This window comes from Stegodyphus dumicola, chromosome 10 (genome assembly GCF_044657685.1).
Source record: "Stegodyphus dumicola isolate Sdum_Otavi_A_Nest chromosome 10, ASM4465768v1".
Classification (NCBI taxonomy): Eukaryota; Metazoa; Arthropoda; class Arachnida; order Araneae; family Eresidae; genus Stegodyphus; species Stegodyphus dumicola.
In genome coordinates this window covers 175,831,319-175,859,036 of record NC_140777.1, presented here as the reverse complement: position 1 = coordinate 175,859,036, position 27,718 = coordinate 175,831,319, and the positions used below count along the sequence as shown (strand labels likewise).

Sequence of the window (27,718 nt, the reverse complement as noted above, 5' to 3'; positions counted from 1 at the left end):
ATTAATGAAAAAATTAAGGACCTATAAGCAATTGGGAACTGAATTATCTTTGAAATATAAGTATGTATGTATAAGTAGTATGTATAATATATGAACTTTATCTTTGAAATATAAGAACTCAAAAAATATAGGTTATAATGCTAAGTAAATCAATTACAGCTTGTGATGATGTAATTAAACAAGAAGAATCAAATTCAAACTAAAAATACAGACTAGTGATCAAAGACTATAACAATTTAATTTCATTTTAAGCTGTAACATTTTAAGCTCAGTAACTTTATCGTCATAACAAATTCAAATGTTGGCAACGGTAATGTAAAGACGAATAATTACAAATTATCAGAGGTGGCAGGAACTAACGCAGGGAGCAAGTGGAGGTCAGAAATACACTCTTGTCTTACACTCCCAAAACCTCAGTTTTAAAACTAACTGATTCGCATTCTGGTGAGAAAATAGAAATGGAAAATTATAGTAAAGGCTGAAATTGTAAACAACTGGGTAATTTACATAATAATATCTGTACATATCTTTAAAGAATAATTTCCCTTTCTCTTAATGTATTCTTTCTTTCTTCCATGTTTCCTTTCCATTTTAGAATTTTTGGATTTAATTAAAGATTTCTGCTATTCTAAAAACAATAAATGCATTTAGAATGTATAGAGAAAGCTACTAATTTTATTTCTTTAGTAATATGAACATTCAGACGAAATATGAAATATATATGGTAAGGTCTGGTTACAGAGCTAGGGTAACAGAATTTTTAGAATTTAATAACACATCGAGCAACAAAAATCTAGAAATGTCAAAATTTTAGAATTTAGAACAGGCATTGGAAGCAGAATTTAGAAACGCACCAGGCAGGAGAATTAAGGATTCACAGAGATTTTATCAGGTGAAAAAATGCCTAGTGCCATCCCTGTGTATGATGCATTAAGACATATTAGATGAATAGTTTAAATTGTCAGTTTTGAATTTCTTTATTAATAAAAAAAATTATTTTCTATAATGATAAGATTAGAAGCATTTCTGATATTTTATGCTTGTGTCTAGTGAAAAGTAGAGAAAATAAAGGAAAGATAAAAATGTTAAAAAAAGATTCTAGTATCAGAAGTAAAACATTCAACTATTATGTTTTCATTTTTCTTTTGGACGTTCTCCAAAAAGTAAGGAATTATGGATTAATACCAAATATCCACAATTTTCTGGAATCTTCCAGAATCGTGGATCTATAAATCTTGCCTTCAAATCTTTCTAAACTTTCCAAGCTGTAATGTCTAATATCCTAAAGAAAAATTACGCCTACCAATTCAGTAACAGCAAAAAGCCAGAAATATTTTAAGGGGAAAAAAAAAAAAAAAAAAAAAAAAAAGAGAGAGAGAGAGAAAGAGAAAATATCGGACGAAAAAAGTGTAAAATTAATTTTACAGAGAAAACTGATGCATATTCTGAGACAATTACATGAGAGAACACTTACCATGAAAAAATTATAAAGACATTTTAAATTTATTACATAGCTATTTTGCTTTTGCTAAGAACTGTTTCATAAATTGTGCTTCATAGCATTATACCTTGCTTATTTTTCAGATTCAAAATATTGTATAAGTGGCCAAAATGGAACTTTATAATACAACAGCAAAAAATAAAAATGTTTTATTCTAATGTTATTTCTTAAATGTAATTACAATATATTACCATTATTTTAATGAAATTTATCAATGTTACAATGTTCTAAAAAACTCGTAGAAAAATTTCTAGATCTTGGAATTAAAAATTTTCTATAGAAACTGGTTTTAAAATCGCCAAAATGTTGCCAAGTCACCAAATTTAGAGCAATTTAATAAAAGAATTCATATCCCGAAAAGCGAAAAGTTGTTTAAGAGCTCTTCACTAGAAAAAATGAAATAATTTCGAAATGCTTGTGTTGCACTTCTTGCTCAGAAACTCTTTCCCACCATTTATATTAGAAATATGAACAATTTATAACCCATGAACGCAAACACCCATTCAAAAGATAACAATATTTGTCAGCGAATTGCGAAAAATATTCTTCTAAAATGCTACTTAACACTCAAAATGGCAATTGAAAAAACAGACAGAAATTTTAGATGATTAAAATTAAGGACCAAAAATTTATTCCAAAACTTAAGGACTGTACGAAACTTGTTGATTGCTATGAACTACAACTGTCTACCTGAATGTAAAACACTGCTCAGAGAGAAATCTCCTGAACTTTATAAACTACTTCTGGCATATTCAGTAAGTCACAACACCCTCTCCATGTGCTGCACAAATTTCGCTTACATTTCAATTGCATTTTTACCTCTCTTCATATAATAAAGTATAAATATGTTCAAAATGTTGCTTATTTTCTCCTGTCTTTAAGACATCTAATAAAAATTCATTCATACTGATATTATAGTTCTCATCCTAGGTCTAATAACATTGTAATGATGGTCAGACCAGTAAAAATGAAAAAAAGTGCCATGAAACAACATTATAAATAAATTAACTTGTAATGAAAAGGGTATTTTATAGACTTTATCAATATGTTAAACAGGAAAGCAACTAAATTTTAAAATTAAAGATGAAAAAATAAATGCAACTTTTTTTAGTGAATAAAACTTTTATGCATACATATACATTGCCTTACCTGAATTGTTTTAAGAACTTTCATCCGATTATCCACGGGCCTGAGGTCGTCTGGATAATAGGCACGTACTGAACTTAACTGTTGAATAAGGTTTAATTTAATAGGCACAACCTAGAAATAAAATAAAAAAAATTAATCTAGTGCATTATTCCCGATAGTATTTTTCAAAGATTTAGCTATCAGGTCGTAGCACATAAAATCATGTTATAACAGGAAACATTAAATAAAAAAGTGCATTATTCCCGATAGTATTTTTCAAAGATTTAGCTATCAGGTCATAGCACATAAAATCATGTTATAACAGGAAACATTAAATAAAAAGTACTTTTTTGTGTATAGTACTTTAATTATAAATTAACTTTTCCAAGAGGAATACCGATATATTTTATTGTTGTTACTTATCTCTAACACCCTAGTATAAAATTACATTGAGAATCTTAAGAATAATCACGGGTGTATGCCTTGAATAGAGATGACTAAAAAAAAGTTCAAGCAAATGACATCAAAAATATAAACACAGAATGTTGAAAATGAATCTATGTTATCCTAATACAATATGTTACGATAAATTGAGATAAAATATGGTATATAACTTGGAAAATATGAATTCAGTACCAAATAAATTTGTCATTTGAATCATCATGCCTATACTTTGAATATTAATGCGTTTTATAATACCGATTCAATAAAAAGTGTGCTAAATTAAATTTATGCATGTATTTGAGCATGTATGAATATGTCAAGCACAAATTTAATGAGGAATGGCTGATAAGCACATTGTGATTGCCTATGGGAAAGATGTGTTTATAGAGGGCTTTCTACAGCCAACTGGTCTGTATTTGTGTACATGGGGGGAAAAGAAAAAAAAAAAAAAAAAAAAAAAAAAACATTAAAAAGCACTGTAGCCTGCCATTCAGTTACTGGAAATGGAACGCGAACTACCACTATTTTGTAGCATTACCACTTAGGGATGAAATGATTAGTAAGCTTTAATTTGTATGGATTGGATAGTTTCAAGTTATTCATTTTTAATAACTGAAAACTATATACTAAATTATTTACGATATTAAACAGAATATATCTGCCAGTTGCAGGATTTTGGTATTGATGCTTAAATGTATAGGATTCTTGGCTGCTTATCTGGCCAGGTTGTGTTTGGGCAAATATAATTTGTAAAATATATGGCAATAAAAAGATAAATTTACAAAAATAAACTCTAAATCCAAAGATTAGCTTGGAGGGGGGTAGGTAAGGAAACAGTAATTATAAAATCATATGAGCCTAAATTTACTAAAATAAATACTAAATCCAAAGATTAGCCTTCTGGGGAGGAACAATAACTATAAAATAATACAAGACCTTCTATAGTAAGCATAATTTATTTGCAAATATATCTTAACCAAGAGAAAAAAATTAAATTAATTAATTAATTAATTAATTAAATCATTATTAAATGGGGGAATAGCATGATGTGACATCATATTGTTGAAATGCACCTTGGTTGAAACTGCATTTCAATGATCACATGATAAGCAACCAAGACTGTGAGGAATGGGAACTACTATCTCTGCTTGAAGTCACAGTCCAACATATTATTCAAAATCTGAAAAATGACCTAATTAATATACTGTTATTTTGCTTATTTGACAAGGGAACAGAAGACTGTTGTTATAATCTGTGAAAATTTCAAGACAGTAAGAAACCTGCATTTTATGATGTCAGAGTTTAAATCTAAAAAAAGTATAATTATTGAGAAAAATTGGCAGATCAAGTTAGAGATTCAGAACAAACTTTATTTAACCCTTTGTTGCATCATGTCCACTCTAGTAGACAAAAGTTTAAATTTGTTTATTCTTCTGTAAATGCCTTAACAGATTCCATTACTGTGTTTATTCATTCTATATTATTAGAACTTTCAAATGTTGATCATAGATGGCTGTATAGCATAACTAAGTAAAGCAATGAATGCTATTTGAAAAATGGCTGCTACTTCTGTTCCCAAGTTAGTACAATTTCTCATAGTAAACATTATATAATATTGCTTACATTTTCTTCTACTGCCATTTTTTATTTGTAATTAGTAATTTTACACATTTTATTTTAAATGTCAGTTTGAGAAAATTGTGGAGTGGGTAGATAAAGATCTACCGAAAAGAGTGAATTGAAACCCAAATGTACTGCTTATCAAGCCAAAACACCACTGGAAATGTTTATGTTCAGCAAGGAATTTCTAGAACATTTGACATTTGAATCCAATAGGGTACAGGTTACAAAATCATAGGAAAATGAATTCAATCACAATCGATGAAATGACGGTATTTTGGGGGATCTGTATGTACATGTCAGTTGTAAATTTACCATTTAGAAGATGGTAATGATCACTGCAAACAAGACAGGAAATGATTTGAAATGCAATGACCGTAAATCGTTGGGAAGAGATTTGTATGCATGTACGTATATGCATGCTATCCACTGTAGTGAACAAACTGAAGCAATTATTTAAAATGAAATTTGAATAATTTTCTTTTTTTTTTTTTTTAATTAATACTAAGGTTATTTTAAGTAGAAAAAATACAAACATTTTCGTTTAACTTCTCTAAATTATTCGTATGCAACAAAGGGTTAAAAGATTTCTTTTCCACTCTCTCCAATAGTGCAAACAATAAAAGCTCAGATTGTTCTTTATTAATAATGAAAAGAAATTAATAACATCAACTTGATATAAAATATAAATATAAATCAAATTTTTGAAAAATAAAATTTGTACTTTAAATTAGCTTCTCGAGAGGAAAACTGATACATTTTATTGTTGTTACCTATCTCCGACACCCTAGTATTAGATCACATTGAGAATCTTAAGAATAATCACGGGTGTATATGCCTTGAACAGAGATGACTAAAAAAAAAAGTTAAAGCAAATGACATCAAAAATATAAACACAGAATGTTGAAATGTATCTTTGTTATCCTAATATAATATGTTACGATAAGTTGAGATAAAATATGGTATATAACTTGGAAAATGTGAATTCAGTACCAATTAAATTTGTCATTTGAATCATCATGCCTATACTTTGAATATTAATGTGTTTCATAATACCAATTAAAAAAAAAAGTGTTAAATTAAATCCATGGATGCATTTGAGCACGTATGAATATGTCAAGCACAAGGAGGGGAGGCATTAAAAAGCACTGTAGCCTGCCATTCAGTTACTGGGAATGGAACACGAACTGCACTATTTTATAGCATTTCTACAAGGGGTGATCAAATGAAAAGGTACGAAACAGCGTAAAAATGTAACAGTTAAATATTTGCAAATGATGCGGCAGTCCGTATGAGGACAGGATGGCATTTGCATTGCAAAATTCGATGACAGAGGAGCAGCGAGGTGTTATCCGATTTCTGACAGCGGAAGATGAGAAACCGGCATCTATTCATCGCTGGATGGTGACAGTTTACGGGGAGAAATGTGTCTCTGACAAGTTTGTCAGGAAATGGAGTGCCCGTTTTTGTGCAAGCCGTCAAAGTGTGGGTGATGACTCGAGACCAGGCCAGGCAAACACTGTCATCATGAGCAATCTCATCGACAAGGTGGACAACCTAGCGAGAAGTGATCGGCGTGTCACATTGCAAATGTTGGCAGTGAAGGTGGATGTCAGCTATGGAACCGCGTGGACAATTGTTCAAGAAGGTTGCGATATCGGAAGGTGTGTGCTGCTTGGGTTCCGAAGCAGCTTACCGACCAGCAGAACTGTGTTTGGGGCTAGCACTGCAACATCTGTTTCGGTATCAGGAAGACCCCGCTTTCATAGAGCGGATCGTCACAGGTGATGAGACCTGGTGCCATCGCTACGAGCCAGAGACAAAGCGGGACAGCATGCAGTGGAAGCATGCGTCGTCACCTCCCCCTAAAAAGTTCAAAGCCATGTCGTCAGCAGGCAAGGTGTTGCTCACCGTCTTTTTCGACGTTCAAGGTCCGATACATGTGGAATTCCTCGACTGCAGAAAAACCATTAACTCTGATGTGTACTGTGAGACACTCCGACGCCTATCAAGGTCCATCAAGAAGAAAAGACCGAGGCTGCTCATGAAGGGTGTGGTTCTGTTCCATGATAATGCACATCCACACGTCTCCAGAGTCACACACATGGAACTGGCCAAGTTCAAGTGGGAGACGTTGGACCATCCGCCCTACACTCCGGACATGTCCCTCTGCAATTTCCATGTGTTTGGTCCACTGAAGAAACACCTGAAAGGGAAGCACTTCAACTCGGATGGCGTACTCAAGGACGCTGTGAAGGACTGGGTCTTGTCACGGCCACAGGAATTCTGGGAACAAGGAATGCTGCGGCTTGTTCACCAGTGGGATCGTTGTGCTCAGGCCTATGATGTATATTTTGAATAAAGTCTACATTTGTACCCACCGTGTCGTTTCGTACCTTTTCATTTGATCACCCCTTGTACTTATGGGTGAAATGATTAGTAAGTTTGAATTTGTATGGATTGGTTCAAGTTAAATTCATTTTTAATAACTGAAAACTGTATACTAAATTATTTATGATATTAAATAGAATATATATCTGTTTCCTTCTCAAATAAGCAGAATAACAGTTTATTAATGTATAAGTAAATATATATATAAATCATAAAATGTTATAAATATATATATATATATATATATATATATAAATAAAATTTTAAAAAAATAAAATTTGCCTTTATCACCTTTCACAAAGTGTGTGCCCCAACATTTTGTAGCTCTGAGCCTATTAGACTCTAAGCTGTTTGAAGATATTGCACACTCATCACAGAATCTTCATTTTATAATAATAAATATTAAAGAATAACTATCATTTGGTAGAAAAACATTATTTGCAAAATTCAATAAAATATGTATAATATACAGAAAATACTGTATAAAAAGAAACTATTTTGTGATGCTATAGCTATTCTAGGGATAACATAAATGTACTGCTCATAAAATTCACCCCAAAATTTTTACTATTATATTACCTGCATAATGCCTTTTTCTCCTGAAGGTGGTGGCTTCAAATTAGAAGTTACTTTTGTTTCAGAACTTTCTTTGGAAACATGCAGCAAAACATCAACTACATAAAAGACAGGTGACTCCTCTTTGTTTTCCTTAATATAATAAAATAAATTATCAGATTTTTTTAATGTATTATATATTTTCTAGTTCCTCATTAACAGTTACTAATTACTAACTTAATTAGAATTACTAACTTAATTTACTGATCACACAGGTAAGTGCAATTGAATATTATAAACTTGATTCAAGCTATACTCACAGCTGTTAGATACTTCTTTTGGTAATTTATTACAATACCCCAACCAAAATCATCATCTCCATTTTGCACCTGCAAATAAATAATAAATTATGGAAAATAAAGTTTTTCTTAGACATCCAAGATTATACTGTCTCATAAGTTTTGTCTCAGTTTATAAATATTATTTCTTATTATTTATAATTAACTTTAATAATGGATACTTTTGAATATATATTTTTTTCTTTTGTGTTTCTGTAATTTTTTCTGCTATTCAGATGGTATAGTAGTTACTAAAGTTGACTACTGTACCAACAGGCCTGGGTTTGAATTCCAAAGAAGGCATGCATGTTTGTAAGCATGTCTGTGCTGCAAGGGGGCATTTAAAACACTCAGAGAGCTGAAAGTCCTCTCGAGTGGTTGATGTGGGAGACCCTTGGAATGCCCCCCAGGGTTTTCTCCCTCAAAATTGAAATGGAGCTACACAGTTAGTGAGGTGACTCATGGCACCTATGGTGAAATTCTGGTGTCCACCCACTTTTAAGTACACCTGTAATTTTTTCTGAAAAATAACTTTTAAAATGATCCATACTTAGGTTATAAGAATAGAAATGGTGAAACTTCTGGTTCTTGATATTTCATTACAGACTCTATTGATTCCTTGTCGAAATAATGATTTATATAAATAGCTTTAGCTACTGGAAAATATAGGGTAATGTTTTATGAATATGAAAATCTTCCTTCCAAGTAAACCATTTTTATACATTGCATTAGTAATTACAGACTTTATCATCTAAGAATACAACTCTACAAGTCAAACTTTTGAGTATTTTGATATTATATGCATCAAAGAAGCATCTTATTATCAAAACCAGATAATTCTAGGCAATAGTAGCATATACACAACTTAATGCTAAGCTCAAACTCTGAAGAAGCCCCCCAGTCACTGATTATTATGGCCAGGAACAAAAGAAAGAATCATAATGAGTATGCATTGAATTCAAATATGATTTCCCATACTGTTTATGCAATTGGAACTCAGTAACTTATGTGTAGCACATACATGACATGACAAGAGGTAAAATATAGACAATTCTCCTGTTTGAAATATTATTAAAACTTTGTAATTACTGACCCTTAAATTAATAATTAATTTCATACCTAACATAGATATATGTCAACTGTCACAAAAGGATTAAGCCCTAATTTACAAACTTCAAAAATTGTTATTAATCAGATAAAATATTTTGAATTATTCTGCACACCTGGATAACTGACATAATATGCATAGCTTCTTGCTTAACTTCATTATGAAGATTATAAACATTACAAAATTACTAAAATAGAAAATTCTTTTCAATCATTACAGAATATATATAAAAAAACTAGTATTCAGACTAAAGTAAAGCAATTAACGTTCATAAATATGCATAATATAATTAAGTAGTAACATATGAAAATATTGCCTGTATATCAATAAAAAAGCACACGGACATGCAGAGCAAACTATGAAAGAAAATGTATTAGATATTAACATTCTAAAGAAATTGGAAAATGTATTAGATTCTGATTCATCACATTTTTCTTATTAATTACTAATGAACAAAATGGCATGTACATTTGTAAAAAATTTGATTACACACTGACAGGAAATTTTGGCAACAATGTGAATGACAAGCTGTTAATTTTTAATATACTATAATAAGAATATAGGACAAGAAATTTTCTAATGATAGTTACAGAGTGCTATTATACTAGATAATAATAATAGAAGAAAAAAATGGAATAAACACCTTCACTAAACGTCCTGGCTGGAAGAAGGGAACACAGTATTCTGGCTGTGTAATATATGAATGATACTCTTCAGACAAAGTAGCTAATTGTTTTTTTATTTTATAATATGCATCGACTTCATCTTCTCGTTCTATTTCTATAGCATCATGCTCTTCTCGGAGCTTTTTAATTTCTGCAAATATAGTAAAATTGAAACAAAATAATAATAATTACTACATGCCACCACAGAATTATTACATGTTAAATTTTTCTACTTATCATGTAATGATGCTACTTACTGTCATACAGTTGTGGTATAACTGAGTAATTCTGGAATTGGAAGAAAGAACGTTCAAGCATATACTCAGGATTTATTTCATCTACTCGAAGCAAATTCAATACCATATTATAAGTCAAATGGAAGGCTGAATTTATAGGATCTGGTGAACCCTAAAAAAGTTTTTTAAAATACTTTTAACAGATAATAAACTTAAAATAAGACTAAAATAATTTTTGGCATACACTTTTATTTAAATTATCAAAATATATATATACAACATCAAATATTCAGGCAGTAAATTTTACATCTAATTATGTTTTTTGGGGAAGGGGAGGGGAGCTATTAACTTTTAATGCAATAAAGTAGTGCATTTCAAAATTGTGATTAAGGATAAATGATATCATGTGGATACTAACATTTCATTTCACTTATGTCAAGTCATAAACTTGGCATGAACCCACAAAAGCATTTTGAGTGTTAATTTGGTATATAACAAATTACGTATAATAAATAAAGACTTAGAATGGGTTTTATTACCAATTTATCTTTTTAAGAATAAAGATAATAACAATTTTAGACTTCTTACAGTTGGTACATGGAAATAAAACACAAATCTAGTTACTTAGCATGGAAAAGTAATTGTTAATATATCTTACACAGACATTTTACACATAGCTTAATCTTTCATCCTATAGCAGGCAATTTTTTGTAATTAGCATGCAGCAAAAAGTATTAAAAAGATAAAAACACTTTTTCAAAAATAAAAAATTTAACAATGTTTTAAAGCATGATATCTTTTAAAACACATTCCTTTGAGTTAGGGTACATTGCAAAATTTACACAAAAACTGCATATTTTCTTGACACAGCATACATGACATTGTAGCAAAGTACTTTTCCTTTTTCTAATTCCCACAAAGCATTCTAATGTATGTTTCTACACATATAGTAAAAGTCTACCTGGAGAATCGTACTTTGTTGCTTTTCTTCTAATGCCAGATGCTGATGAACACCTGACAGAGACAGGCACACTGCCCTATTGACAAAAAAAAAAAAAAAAAAAAAAAAAAAACCTGGCATATTAAGCTAAGCTGGTGGCAAGAGTTTCTTACTGATACAGAACAATGGATCTCTCAAAAAACTGTAGCGGCACATTTGAAAGGAAGACGGCTATATGCTTGTAGATCTGTTGTGTGTACCTCGTTGTTCAGACAACATCATACTGACAACACCAGCAATAGCGTCGTGAGCATTGCAACTGGACTGAACTTGGGCTTGCATAATATTCTCATATGAGAGTAGCTTCAGTCTGACATCGGCTTGTAAATGCCAAACGATCTGACATGAGAGTGGTACTACTCATCATTCAGAAAATATCCAGGAAAAGGACTAATATATGAGATGCAGTATCATGCTATGGACTGGAATCCTGATCAATGACTGCACACCCCTGCATGTGCTTGCAATTGGGGTAAAGACCGGCTAACAATACAATGGAACTCCCAATTTTCCCATGGTGCTTTCGGTGATAAATTTGGTATTTTAGTGTAATGTATATGCTAGATACACTACACTATCTGGAATGTTTTCTGCATTTATTCCTGAGCAGTTTAAAAAAATCTTCCAAGACTGGTGGATTGGCTACTTCATTCTTCTTCAGCAGAACCATCCAAGCAGAGGCTTGAATCAGAACTGCCTGAAATTAGTGGCTGGGAAAAAATCCTACGATGTTGTATAATTTGTTCGTCACTAGACTCATCATCAAAAAGTTTATTCTCACAAGAAAAATAATTCAACAAACTAACTGTACACAATTTTTCGCCACCACATTCTATTCTATTGTCATCCATTTTTAGGAATGCAGTGTAAAAAAAAAAAAAGACATTTTGTTAGCCCCCCCCCCAAAAAACCTACTATATCTGTAATTTACTGATAAGTCGTCGAAAATAACTTTTGCACTTTAATCTGAATAAATAGTCATCTTCTGTGCCTCAATAACAATTTGCATAAAATGAGTTTAGCCATTTCCCTTGCTTCAATAACAGTATGCACAAAATGAGTTTAGTTGTTTTCCACTTAAGATGTATTAATACTCACAAAAGAACTGTTTCATGGGTTGCTAAGCATGCGAATGCAATGCATATTCACTGAAAGAGTAATGTATATTGTAAACTTTGAACACTGGCAAGCAAAAGTAATTGAAATCACCTTTCACATATTTGTGCACATGCAAATTTTATGGATACATATGCCAAAATCATGAAATGAGATAAGAAAAATGTTTACTTTGAGCACAGTTCCAAACAGATACAGATCTATTCTCATGTGTTAGTTCACAGCTGCTCATCACTGTAAATGACACATTATGACTGATATTGGATTATTCATGATTAAAAGGTCTTTTAATCAGATAAGTCTACATTTCCCTCTACATAGTCAAAAGTCGTTAATTCGGACACCCATAATCCGGAATGATCTACAATCCAGACCTCAAAGCTGCAAACTTTCTGCGCATGCGTCGCATTCACGCATGATGAGTGCAAGTAAGACCTTTACGGCTGCGAATATGTTTGTGTGCATGCGCATGTAATGTGTAACGGAGGTATAAGCTAAGCTAAAATTATCTAATTCAGTTAATGTTACATATTGCGTTGTTCCTTAATCTTCGTATTGGATCCGGCTTATTATTTTTTGCGGACTGTTAGAGCAATTTCATAAAAGTAAGCTTGAACTTTCGATTATGTCAAATAGAATTTCCGATATGTATTTACTAATATGTAATTTGTATCTACAAAGCGAAAGTATGTTTTGAAATCCGAAATCTGTTTATCAATATCACACCGCAGATTGGAAGTTGATCTGTCAGCACTATCCTTATCTTCAGGGCAGATGTTTTTATTTTATTTGGCTTATAATTCCTTACGAAGTGTAGTATTTCATCTCGATATGATTTAAATCAAGTTCCTCGTCATTATAATTCGCTCTAATAATTTTGTGCATCTCCAAATCAGATGATGGTGGTTCAGTGGGTTTACTAATTTGAACACTTTTACGTTTTTAACAATATTTTAATTACTATATACAGAGCGTATTCTTAGGCCACCGCCTTCAACATGAACAAACTTTATTCTCTTACAACTAAGCGAGCAACAGCGCCCTCTAGCCTTTTTCTTCAAATTACACAACACTCCCCACCTGAACTCGGTGGAGAGTTCATCTTTCAATAATATATTCTAGAATATTCAATTAATATTTCGACAATAAATCCTGGAGAAATGGTTAAATATAACAAACATGCATACATAATTATAAGCACATAAAATTTTACAAAACATTAAATGATACCTATCAGTAAGGTCAGGAGAATCAAACCTAAAAATACAAAATAGAAACATTAGTTAAGTTCCATATTATATAACAATTGTATAGGCCCTTTTAAGGTACCAGTAGGTGTTTTAATCATGAAAGATCTTATTTTACCATCTCTGCCTGGCATTAATTCCAAAATTTGCCCTATTGTCCAGAGATTTCTGGGATGTGATTTGATTAGCAGGGCAGAGATAGTAATCGTCTACCAACCAGAAATTGAGAGGGCGTTAGTGGAGAAGGTTCATTGGGATCGGTAAACATGTAGGTAATTGGTCTACAATTAATCATTGCCTGGATTTCAAGCTCTTTCACAGTAAGGGATGCTCGACCAATAATTTTGCATAAGCTGGATTTTATGGTTCGTACCATACGCTCCCAAAACCCTCCCCACCATGGACCCCTCTCAGTAATAAATTTCCAATTTATGCCTCTAGCAGAAAATAATTCTTTCACAGATGAATCACTCAAAGTTTTAAAAATATGTTTTAGTTCTTTATCAGCTCTTTTAAAAGTCTTGGCATTATCGGAGTACACGGTGGTACACAGTCCTCGGCGAGCTAAAAATCTTCGGAAAGCTAGCAAAAAACTTTCAGTGCTGAGATCAGTTACTATCTCTATATGTAAGGCACGAGTGACCGCACACGTTAACAACAGCATGTAAACTTTACCTTGCCTGTCTTTCGTAAAAAATGGACCGGCGAAGTCCAACCCGGTCGCAGCAAATGGAGGCGACTCTTGAATTCTGTCTGGAGGAAGTGAAGCGATATCCTGTACCCCAGGACGAGCACTATATCGTTTGCATATCACACATTTTCTGATGATAGTCTTAACACGCTGTCTTCCCTTAATGATCCAATATTTGTCTCTGATCTGAGTTAGTGTCGAATTAACTCCAGCATGGAATACCCTTTCATGCGAGTCCGTGATGATCAACTCGGTAAACTTGCATTTTGAGGGTAATAGAATAGGATGTTTTAAATTCTCGTGACAGTCTGCAAATTGAATGTGACCTTTCAACCGAAGAATTCCCTCCTCATCAAGCCTTGGATTAAGGGAGTAGATGGAAGAATCGAGAATTGATTTTTTATTTGATAACTTAATTATTTCCGCTTGATACGATTCTCGTTGCGTAATTTTTACTCAATAATGTTCAGCTGCTTTAATCTCAAAAGCACTTAAAGGTCCATTCCCTGTAGACCTTTTCCGAAGCCTCCCAATAAATCTAAATACATAGGCAGTAATTCGAAGTAATTTTCCTAAAGAACTGAATTTTTCTATATGCAAAATTGGGGATTCATTGTTAATTACAGGTGCAGTCAAAATAATACTTTTTCTTAACTCCAACGATTCTGAATTTGGTTTTAATTTCTTTTGTTTTGGAAAGTTTTCAATAGGAAAACGTAACCAGTGTGGCCCATGCCACCACAAATCATTCTTAATTAGTGACTGAGCACTAATTCCTCGAGTTAGTAAATCGGAAGGATTTTGTTTCCCTTCGCAATGGTTCCACAATTTTTTGTTGCATATACTCTGTATTTCTGTAACACGATTGGCGATAAATGGTTTCCAATTATTTGGCGAACCTTTAATCCAAGTAATGGCGATTTCGGAATCACTCCATAAATAAACATCCTCAATTAAATCACCAAACAATTTTTTCAAATAATTATACATTCGAGCAGCCATGAGTGCTCCCATTAACTCTAAACGAGGAAGCGTGATTGATCTTAAAGGTGCAACTCTGCATTTCGACATGATAAAGGAAGTTTTAATTTTAGAATCACTCGTACAATATCTGAAATATGAGATGGCCCCATATGCTTTAGGACTAGCGTCCGAAAATAGGTGAAGGCTTATATTCATTGGATCATTATCAAAGAAATTTCGCTGTATCGATATTTCAGTTAAATCATTAAGTTCCTCCCGCCAAATGTTGAATTTGTCCTTAATCTCTGCAGGAAGGACCTCATCCCAGTCAGAACCGGAACACCAGATTTCTTGCATAATAATTTTCGCCCGAATAACAAAGGGTGCAATAAATCCAAATGGATCGTATATTTGGGCGATGCTTTGCAAAAGTTTCCTTTTTGTAGCAAAATCGTTTCCAGTAGAAAAGTCAATTAAATTTTTTAAATTTAACTTTATATGGTCTTCAATGGAATTCCAAATCATGCCTAAGAAATTCGATTCACTAGTTAATTTGTTGTCTGATTCCTTAATCCCATCTGAAACCCATAAATCGTTTAATGCTTTAGAATTAGTTCTTAATTTTCTGAAATTCATCCCAGCATCCTTAAATATGTTAACCGCATCTACAGATAACCGATATGCATCTTCAACCGTTCCTGCTCCAAAATATAGGTCATCGACATAGACAGAAGAATTTAACATTTGGAAACTGTCCGGCATTTTATCTTTATATTTTCGAATGTGATATTTTATAGTGGCGGCCAAAATGAAAGGAGATATAGTCAAGCCGAAAGCTACGTGACACATTTGCATAATCTTAAAGGAGTCATTATTTTCATTAAACCAAAGAAATTTTAGAAATTTTCTATCACCTTCAGCAAATTCCTATCATCAAAAAGGCTTTTTCAACGTCTCCACAAAACGCTATCTTAAACTTACGAAAATTTAACATAATGTCTAGTATATTTGGATTTAGATTAGGTCCTGATTCAAGGCAGTCATTTAACGAATTCCTGTCCTCTGTCCTTGAGCTAGCATCGTACACAATTCTTACCTTAGTAGTTTCACTAGGTCGTATCACTGCTCAGTGCGGCATAAAATATCCCAAATTTGTATCATTATTTGGACATTCCTCCACAATTCCTTCTAATATCTGGTTCTCAATTATATTTTTATATTCCCGAAAAATCTCCGGAGTTTTACTTAGTTTATTGTGAAGGTTTGCGAATCGTTTCTTAGCTACCTCAAAATTATTTTCTAAATTATTCGGACTGTATTTCCAGATTAAATTTGCTTCATATCTTCGGTTTTTAAACTGCAAATTTCTTTCAAACTGGTCTACTATTTCGCAGTCAATATCGGAATAATCATCAGAATTATTAATTCCCATATGTTCTAATTCCCAAAAACCTTTTAAATCTTTCAACACAACAGTGTTTGTCATTACCGCTAAATTTTCAGAACAATTTTTGTTTGTTTTATTTTTCTCGATTCCTGCGGCAACCCAACCAAACACAGAACTGACTGCGTACAACCCTTCAGATATTTTAATTCTTTCAGAATAAACTACATTCCAGAATTCATCCCCTCCAATTAATATCTCAACATCTATGTTATTTTTTCTTGCGCAATCGGCGATCTGCAACCCCATATGCTCCATGAAGTCTGCAATTTGTTTACTAGGCACACTGATGGACGCCGAGGAAATAACATACGAGATCAAACATTCAATTTTTATTTTATTATTTTGTTTCCAATTCTGAATTTCGATTTCAACGACCGGATAGGAATGATTCATTGCCTTCGTCGCACCAAATGAATAAACAGAAAGTCTTTCATAACGGATTGGAGTAAGTTTTAAATGGTCGGCCAATTTTTTCGTTATAAAGGATCTGTGACTGCCTTGATCAAGAATTAATCTAGTTAATTTTGATTTATACTTAGAACAAGCATAAACTGTACAAGTTTGTAATAATATTTCCCTGGCATTACAGTCATTATTATTATCACCTTGAGGAACAGAAGCAATCAATTTCAAGTTTTGAACTTTATTTCTTTCCTCAGAATTCAAAGTCAGAGATTCAGTTTCATTTTCGGAATAACCTTGTTCCGAATTTTTGTTTACAAGGGATTTATTAGTACAAATCGATTCATTGTGATACATACCGCCACATTTATTACATTTAGTTTTATTTCTGCACCTTTTTGATGTATGGAATTTTTTAAAACAAGAAAAGCAGCGGTTTTCGGATCTTAATTTCTTTAATTTATCAGAAACATTCACTTCGCATTTAAATGACTCGTGCAAATTATCACAAAAGATGCATTTTCGGTTAACTGCAGTATGAAATGCAGCCGTGGGTGTATTTTTTACATATTTTCTAGTTTCATATTTTGATTGATCGACTCGCGGAGGCACAGGATTTTTCCTTTCGCTTAATACTAGATTTGAAACTTCCCTGCATTTTATTTCCGTTTTAATAAATTGTGTTAATTCCGAAGCTTCAACTTTATCTTTCGATCCTCTTTGCCGATTAAATTCCAAAACTAAATCGTCCGGAATTAATTTTAATAATATTGGAATTAATAAATGTCCATATGAGCCAGAAGTTACTTCTAAAGTTTCCAAATTATGAATCGAAACTTCTAATTCGTCATATAATTTACGTAAAGCCTTTACGTTAGCAGAATTTTTAACGGCTTCTAAATTGAGAATTTTATTCATGAATGAATTAATGATCAGGTCTTTTTGACCATATCTGTCCTTTAGTAATGCTACACAACTATCATAATTACTTTCTGTTAACTCAAAGCCTGACACAACATTCGAAGCTTGTCCCGTTAAGAATGTTTTTAAGTATACAAATTTTTGTATTTTTGAAAGCGTTTCGTTTTTATGTATCGAATTTTCGAAACTATTCCAAAATTCATTCCATTGTTTGGGGTCTCCCCAAAATTTATCAATCATTAATTTTGGTAATTTCAGCGTACTACTCCCACTAGAACTGGAACTTACATGCAAAATTCCATTACCACTAGACTGGTTTAAATCAGAACTTTGGGGATTCCTCGCTGGCGGTACTGCGGTAATCGCACCTAGAAACTGCTTAATTTGACTACAAGCAATTATACATTTGTCATTGTATTCTTCGCTTATACTACAATCTTCTTCAATTAAGTTAACATCAATTAACTCTTGTATTTCATCATCAAGCGTTCTAAATTATTTTTCTTTTCGGTTAATAATTCAAACAATTCTCGTAATTCTTTAATCAAATTTTCATCCCCTTCAATTTTTAATTTATCTTCAATCACTTTAATTAACCTAGTAACAGACGATCTCAATGTGGAACGTTTACGTTTCAATCTATCTAACTTCTCTTCCATTTTATTTAATTTAAATACACCCACGACAGCAATAATAAATACTTACTAATGTACTACAAATAATCACTAAATAATTAATTTAAGATTTCCCTACCTTTATTTGGAATTCCATTGTCCCTCGAGTATGAAATATCCATTGAAATCGAAACACTTGGATCGAACACCTAAAATCTTCACAAAGCCTTAATTCCTTACACCGATGCACCATCTGATAATTTTGTGTATCTCCAAATCAGATGATGGTGGTTCAGTGGGTTTACTAATTTGAACACTTTTACGTTTTTAACAATATTTTAATTACTATATACAGAGCGTATTCTTAGGCTGCCGCCTTCAACATGAACAAACTTTATTCTCTTACAACTAAGCGAGCAACAGCGCCCTCTAGCCTTTTTCTTCAAATTACACAACATTCGCTTCCGATAATGAAAAAAATGACCCAGAGGTTATTGAAAACGAAAACATTCGATTGACAAATTAGTCGGTATTCTCAACACAGCAATTATAGGACTTGAACAGTGGAACTTTGTAACTAAACAAGAAATTATGTCTGTTTATAGAATTAAAGAGAAAGTATTATCACATAAAATGAAGCAACTTAAACAACTTAGATTGAAAGAAATGTTTAATAAAGTAAACAAATAAATACTAAGCTTTTTCTTTTTGCAAATTTTGATACCCTTTAGATCATAATTGTTCTTTATTTCATAAATTATGGTTTCATATTTTTAATTTTGTAATTTCTGCATGCCATCTTACCAGATTTAAACTGATGATCTATAATCCGGAATCACCGAAGTCCCGACAAGTCCGGATTAACGACTTTTGACTGTATATAACATTTACTCAAAGATTCTTTTTTGACTAGATGGTCAGGGTATTATGTTTCTGAGAATAAACTCTTAACAGCTAATACTTACGAAACCACTATGATTACCATATACAGTATTATTACTATATATATATTTTACAATAATACACATATATTTTGTCATGGTATATACCATACTATTACTATTTGGAATTGCATTACTCAAAAACAGCTATTTCCTGGACGAGACTGTATCCTTCAAGATAGCGCTTCATGTGATAATTAGTGGATTGGATTATTCAATTATGGCAAAGCACATGAGAGCTATCTGCCTAAAGGGAGGGCGGAGGACTTTCTAAGGGAAACTGGCTTGTATACATGTTACACATGGGGAAAACCATGAAAATGGCCATGCAGCCAGCCCGTTCGCGGAATTTGAACCTTGGACCGAACTACCAGTGTTCAGTGTCTTTACTGCTCGGCCGTTGGTGGGCCATCATGTGATAATGAGAAAAAGATTAATGAATCCAAGATCACAATAAAGAATTATCTTCTTTTAACCATGAAATTAGCCAGATTTTTAAAATTACACTGCCAAATATCATGAGATAACATCCTATTGAACTTAAGTCTCAGTAGAGACAACCCTTATCTAAATAATATTTATTGCTTAAGTAGCAGAAATAGCTAGAAGCAGTGAACTGTGAAAGCTACATATAGTGAAGAATTTATTAAAATTATACTGTGAAATGTCATGACACACAAAACAACATCATACTGCACTAACGTCTCACTACAGACAGCCCTTGTAGTAGTGATATGATCACCTACAACCTATTAGTTGTTTCTTATATTTTGGCTGATTGATGTATATCATATTGTTATGTTTGTTAGGGGTCCTCTTCGAAGACCAGAATTTAAACTTCAACGCCCTCTCGAATGCGCTGCAAATGAAATTCGGGGAAAAATACGCAAAGGACTGTAACCATCTGCAATTGAAATCTCGCCAGCAGAAAATCACGGAAAGCCTTCAGGAACTGGCGACTGACATCGAGAGGTTGGCGCATCAAGCATATCCGGACTGTCCACCTGATGTCCGAGAAAATCTGGCTTTGATGCATTTAATCGATGCCGTTAAGGATGCGGAAATTCAGAAAGCTCTCAGATTGGCAGATCTGAAAGACCTGAAATCTGGTCTTTCAGATTTTCTTGGTTTACGCTATGAAGTTCGAATCGGCTCAAAAAGCGACTCGAAGAGATCACTATCCTATTAGAGCGGCTCAAATAGAAGATCCAAATTTTGATGTCTCGTAACTAAAAAATGAAAGAGAAATTTGGGAGGCATTAAGAAGACCTAATAAAAAGAATACTGGGAAAAAATTCGTCAAATGCTGGAACTGTGGATTGGAAGGCCATCTCAGCAGGAACTGTCACATGAATCAAAACTGGAAGAAAGCTCCCGCGAAACAAAACCAGGGAAACTAAAATGCGGCAATCTCACGGGGCGGAGGTTGCCAGGCAAGGATGCAGCCCCTCTGAAAGTTCTTCAAATCTCTTCAATGAACGGCGGAGATAACGGACTGTTCATCGAAGGATACATGAATAAGCATCCTTGTAAAATGATGATAGATACGGGAGCAAATGTAACCATCGTAAGAACAGATGTAGCTCGAGAATTGAGCGAAACGTTGCGCTGGACTCCGCCCTGTGTGACTTTGCAAACAGTGACAGGTGATTAGATTCCAATTGAAGGTAAAATTAACATCATCATTACCTTCGGAAATGAGATCTATCAGCACTTAGCTTTCGTCGATAACATCGCCGACAAATTAACACTTGGATTGGACTTTTTGCGGAAGTACGACTTTACGTTGGACTTTAAACGTAACGAAGAAGTGGGATTTGCGAGTGAACGCCAGTGACCCGCCTGCAGAGGAAAGCCATGGTGGAAGAAACGAAGACTTTGATGGACCTTTTAGCCGAGTTGAAAGCAGGACAGGAAGAGATGAAAGCTGAAATCAAAGCTGAAGTAAAAGATAGGAAATCTGAAATAAAAGAGATGAAAGCCGGACAGGAGGAGATAAGGGCTGAGATCAAGAGCGAAATAAAAGCCACTCAAGAAAAGATGCAAGAAAAATTCGAACAGATAAAAGTGGAACAAGAAAAGATTAAAAGCGAGATCGTGGAGCTTAGAGAGGATACTGGAGCAAAAATAGCAGCTGTGGAAGAATGATTTGAAAAAAAATTGAGAGAATTCCGAACAGAAGTAGATATTTCGAAAGAAAACCGGACTGGGCCCAAGAACAAAGCTGAAGATTTCAAGGTATCCCCAATGTTCTCTCATACGGTAATCAAACCAAGCACATACGATGGAAAATCATCATGGAGTGTGTCTCAGGAAGTGTGCGTCTCCATCGAGTGAGTGTGTCTTGTCTAGCAGGTCAATCCCTGCGGAAGCAATCGCGTTGACAGCCAGCCAGTGAGTGCCGAGTGGGTCGTCGAATGCACCGAAAGAGTCTCGTAGAGCATTGCGGTTAGTGCATTGTCAAGAGAGCGTGTTGAGCTTCGGAAACAACTGAACCGAGAGTCAGGAGCTGTGCTCTGTGTGTCGTCGAGTGCATTGCAAGTTGTAGCGTGGAGAATCTCGAGAGTACGTGGAGTTCCGAGAACGACCAAGCAGAGTCGGGAGCTGTACTCTGGAAAGCAGAATCGGGTGCTTTGCAGGAAGCTTGTCTGAAGGCTGTGTCGCTGATTGTTCCAGAGTGTTTATAGTAGTTCATAGACGACTGTAAAACGTGTTTTGGAGCTGTCCTGACAATACTGACTAATAAAGTATGTTTCGATACTTCATTAAGTGTCATCGTTATTCACTCCAAATCTACACGAACCCCATACGAACGTAAAGGAAGAAAATAACGTAACAATATTATTAATTCATTAAATGTTGTATATAAGCAACTTCAACACAGTTTTCACATTTATATGAAAGTTAATTAAAAAGTAACAGCCACCAACTATCATAACTTTTGAACCAAGATATAATAGCATGTTTTAACAGTGCAAAATGTGTTAAACTATCTTTAACTTACATTATTTGACTTTTATGTACTTTTATGACTACTCGATAACATTAATATATTGCAGAAAATCTTACAGAAGAGTAACAAGACAGCCAGTTAAAATCTCCCACCAGTTAAAACAAAAATTGTCAATAAATAAGTAATAAAATGTTAACCATTCTATATATAAAATTCCATTGTAAATGATGTAACATATTAAAAAATTATACATTAAATTAGATTAAGATGTTTGGAGAACATACACACAGAGAGAGAATGTATCTTGGCATTGACTGAAACAGGAAAAACAATAACATTACCTTTACAATTTCTTTTCCCGCAGATGGGCTCATCTTTTCATCAACCATCAAAATGACAATACCTCTTTCATCAAGACCTCTTCTGCCAGCACGTCCACTCATCTGGATGTATTCACCAGATGTGACCTTTATATGGAAGACAGTCTTAATATACACAACATTATTAACAATTAAATAGAAATTTATATAATAATGATAATTTTCTTTTATATCAAGAAAATGAAGTTTTCTTACACAAAGCAAAATCAAATTATTAGATGTTGTTACCAATTTTCAAGGCAAACTAGTTTAAATAATTAAATTAAAAAAAAAGGGTTGGCTACAAGGTTTAAAAACATATATCTCATAGTTTTTCAAGCAACATTAAGTTATTACGATACTGAGGACGTCAACTGAATTTTTCTACTGTATCGCAATACTTGGGAAATACACTAAAAGTAGTAAAGTAGTTAAGATGAAAACCTCACCAGTACAATAAAAGATATTATTTAAAGTGACATTTGATATTATAAAAAGTTTCAAGTGAGCTCTGAATTTTTAAGCACACAAAAAAAGGAAAACAACTTTTAATTATTAATGACACAATGGACAATAAATTATATAATGATTAGAAATGAATAAAATGTAATAAAAAAAGAAGAAATCATTGACATAAAAAAGGTAAGAAACTGGGAAAAGGGAATTGAATTTTTCTGAATCAGCCTAGTTTTTAAAATTTGATATAATTTCAGTTGGTGAATAAAAGTAATAAACAGAACAGAACTAAAACTAAAGATCTAAAATGAAAACAAATATATGCAACAAATTACCCATCGAAAATCTTTTCCATCAAATTTTCGTGCATTAGTAAATAATACTGTTCTGGCTGGCATATTTAATCCCATAGCAAAAGTTTCTGTTGCAAACAATGCCTGAAAATAAGCAATTTATAATAAGAAAATATAGTCCAATTTTTGTATTCCATATAAAACCAGCAATTGATGAAATATGGGAAACGAACCTTTATTAAACCTTCGGAAAAGAGTATTTCAATTGTTTCCTTTAAAATAGGTAAAAGACCAGAATGATGAATTCCAATTCCCCGTTTTAAAAGCGGGAGCACATGTTCGACCTGTAATTAGGAATATATATATATATATATATATATAAATGAATATACTTTATGATTAAAGTTTAGAAAGTGGAATGAAATATGATAAATCAGCGATGATGGACTAAAAAATAACAATTTCTTAAAATGAACTTTGAACATATGGAAGAAAACTACCACCAGATATTTTTGTACATACATAAGAATCTCATATTGGACTGGCTAAAAACAGATTATACTTAGATTAGATGATCTAATAGTTTACTGAAACCTAAGCGTTTATTATATTTGCAGAATTTCAGTGTCACATAAGAGGAAATTAAATGAGTTAAAAACTCATGTAGCTATGGTTACTGAAGGCCTAATTTCCCCACATCAGCCTCTTGATATTACCGTTAATTGCACCTTTAAAAGTTCATTCCAGAGACTTTACAATAATTGGATGAGTAGAGGAAATCATGACCATAAAATGAAAGCACGAATAAAATGTTCAAGCGTGTAGTTTGCGAGTGGGTTCTGGTGGACAGGTAAAGTGTCAAGCATGAAACAATCATTAAAGGATAAAGTGTGGAATATGTACTGCTCTAGATCAGCAGTCGCCAACTGGTGGTCCATGAAAACTTTTTGATAGTCCGCAGAAAAATTAGGACATTATTTATATTTTTCTGAAGATTCAGTTTAAAAAATGAAGAGTAACAAAACCTATTATGGAATATGAAATAGACCTTTTTTAAAAATTTTTAGCTACTACATTTAGCAAAATTCCTTCTGAATTTAATTACTTTTTAACTATTTTTACAGCTGTATCTAGCGACATTTGAAAGTGAGAGTTGGCATCCATGGACATGCTGCTGTTATCAATAATAGCACAAACTGGAATTCTCTTTCCTTTTGAATTACAAACATATGCCATTGCAGTCATTAATAACACAGTTTTTCGGTGTCAATAGGCAACTTGATGGATTTTTTATGAGAACCATCTGCATTCTTGTTTATAACTACATCACTGCAAGTTTCTGTTTTGTTTAACTTTTGATCGATGGCGCCATTGTGAAATAAGCGATGATTATTATGTTTACAATAATTAAAAATTGGCAGCTTAACACTTTCAGTTTATTGATATTGTTTTGCCAATTTGTTCTTGCTTTTTGTGAAGTTCCTTTTCAGCGATATGGAAATGTGAAGCATTCTGTACAAGAAGGTAATATTTTGTACTTTTCATAAATTTTTCAATGTGAAAGAAATATGTATATCAGTGAGATGTTAATAGTGTTTTAATTGTTACTCACAATCAGGGGCGTAGCCTGAATTTCCATAAAGGCATGCTGCTGAACACCAAAAGTTTTGAAAATTATATTAACAAATGAAAATTAGAATTACATGTATTGGAAAGTTGAATATTGTTTTTGCATATTAATATGTTATTTTTAACAGGGTTGCCACTCAAACAGGAGAATGAAATTCCCTGACTTTTCCAGGTTTTCCAGGTGTGTTTCAAGAAAATTCCAGTCTATCTGAATAATGTACGTTGGCTGTGCTAAGAGGTAAATTAATTATGGTATTACTTGTATTGTGTAGCAAATTCACTTAATTATTCAATAAATCCCAGAGGACATTTATTCTTAATTATTCTTGGTATACTTTGATAATTTTGTTTAGTTTTCCACTTAAGAAACTTAATAAAATTTAAGATATATACATTGGATAACAAATGTATGTTTTATTTAATACTCATGATCATCACCAATTCAACACGAGGCTAATCCGGTCCTTACGAATCACAACGCAATGCTAAATAGTTAGGTTAGATTTTAGGTAAATTTAATTTGCGTGAGGTATGTTCTTAAAAGGCACCTTAACACTTGAAAATACAAATATAATGATAATAGTTTTTGTTTTCTCCACTGAAGATTGAGATTAGAATCTTCCCAATCTGGAATAAAATATGGCTTTTTTTGCAGACATTCTGCAGCTAAACGAAAGAAAGAAATCTAATTTAATAAATTGAGGTATTTTATATTAATTTCGCAGCATACATAAGGAAAAAATATGTGCATTAAATTTCGTGATGGTATGTCATCATACTGCTATAATTAATTTCAGGATTATGCCAGAGAAAATTTCCTGAAATTTGGAAATATTATTTACTAATAATAAATAAATTTAGAGGGAAGAAGCAACATTAAATGATATGAATAACATAAAAATAATTACTTAAAAATTGAATTAGAATAATCAACGATATTTTAGCGAATATAGTTATATTACATGGCTAGCCTAGATGACTGATTACTATTTTTTTATTTTACTGCAAAATGGCAAGGTATTTATTAAAAAGGGAAAAAAAAAAAAAAAAAAAAAAAGGTTTAAAAAGATTTTGCGGTAAAATTCTAGTATACGGTAAGGCTTTGGGCACGATTTTGAAAATTGTCGCCAAGACCAAAATGACCCGTTTACTGCGCATCATGATGTCGCCAAATCTTATTATTATTCTAACCAAAGAACGTCTATGTAAAGAAGAAAAGGTTCCATACAAGTAAAATGCTATTACGCCGCTAGAATGCGGAGGGAAAATTTGCCAAGGGATTTGGCGACGGAACCTGGCGGCCAGAATTTCCCTCTCCGCGATGTGTACAGGAAATTGAGAAACACGTGTTAAGAAGAAACGCTCTTTGACAAAAAGAAAACTACGAAAATCCGTTTTTAAATTATTGCGAAAAATCCAAGAAGAAACGTTTTATCAAAGGGCGTTTCTTCTTGGATTTTTCGCAATAATTTTAAAAACGGATTTTCGTAGTTTTTTTTTCTTCCTGAAAATAACTAATCCATGAATTAATTTACTTGAACCAAAAAATATTTTCTTTTCCTTTAGAGTTTAACCACTTGCGCTAAGACTTAAACTTCACGGTTGCGGTGCCATGCGCTACAATATAACAAGCGGTAAAGTGTCTCATTTACGCCGCTCCGCATCTGCGAGTGCAATCCAGAGCTGTAACTCGAGAAATAAACAATCTCGTTAGGCGACGTGTGCACCACGTTATTTTCATTTTTGCGATAAATACTAGGATTATCGACGTGTGTTCACGTCGCTCGCGGTTTGAGACAAAAGCATCTCGACGTGCGTGGCACGTCTTTTTAGCGCAAGTGGTTAAAGAAATTTTAAACGATATTCATTTTATGAACTCTTGATAACGTGACCTTCGAACTTCGACACCGGTTTCGAGCTTTGGCGACAGATATATCAGACATGCACAGCTGTTTCCCTCTATGATGGAACAGAGCCACAGCCACGTCTGTTGCAGAGAGGTTTTCCTTCTTTACAATACATATTCTTTGATTCTAACCTCCATGGTACCGTATACTAGGATTAAACCCATTTTGTTTTATACGAGAACAGGTACTTTCTTTAATTCATGCACTGCACATGCGATTCTCGAGAATACTGGAAACCAAAACTTGCGGGAAAGTTGCTTTGCCTTTCTAAAAGACAATCAAATTGGAGCTGCGAAAATTGGCTCTATGCCAGCTACCCGAATGACACTCACGTGATACATAATTCGCCAAAAAGTTATCTCTTCCGACGTCGGCGCAAAAATCGCTTTTTTTGGCGGGATCGTTGTATGAACTTCCCTGACTTTTCCAGATTTTGACAAAAATACTTAAATTCCCTGACTTTTCCCTGAATATTATGGTCAATTTTCGAATTCCCTGACTTTTCCCGGTTCTTCAGGTAGCGTGGCAACCCTGTTTTAAGGTCCGATTAAAGTTTTAAAAAAAAATAATTCATATTAGTGGTCTGCCTATTATATATGTACTGGTCTGTGAAGTTCTAAGTGTTGAAGACCGTTGTTCTAAATGGTTCTGAAGATGGCATGTTGTGGGATATCGATATCAGCAACAGCAATTTAGGCAGTGCAGGCAACTACTGCAGTGGTACTGACAGTGAATAAGAGTTACTAAACACAGAAACATGTTTCTTTGACTGATAATCCAAATTTTGGCTCAG

The 27,718-nt window shown here is 33.1% G+C and overlaps 1 protein-coding gene across 1 annotated transcript in view; it reads right to left on the bottom strand.

Moving 5' to 3' along the window:
* Positions 1 to 27,718, bottom strand: part of Mtr4 (exosome RNA helicase Mtr4) — a 75,650-nt gene that overhangs the window by 4,664 nt on the left and 43,268 nt on the right. The window contains exons 12-19 of the mRNA XM_085825901.1: positions 23,623 to 23,733; positions 23,432 to 23,533; positions 22,623 to 22,748; positions 10,008 to 10,158; positions 9,729 to 9,901; positions 7,960 to 8,028; positions 7,664 to 7,792; positions 2,651 to 2,761 (exon numbers count right to left, since the gene is read on the bottom strand). Coding sequence (XP_085682027.1) covers positions 2,651 to 2,761; positions 7,664 to 7,792; positions 7,960 to 8,028; positions 9,729 to 9,901; positions 10,008 to 10,158; positions 22,623 to 22,748; positions 23,432 to 23,533; positions 23,623 to 23,733 — 972 coding nt within the window. The remainder of the gene's footprint in view (positions 1 to 2,650; positions 2,762 to 7,663; positions 7,793 to 7,959; positions 8,029 to 9,728; positions 9,902 to 10,007; positions 10,159 to 22,622; positions 22,749 to 23,431; positions 23,534 to 23,622; positions 23,734 to 27,718) is intronic.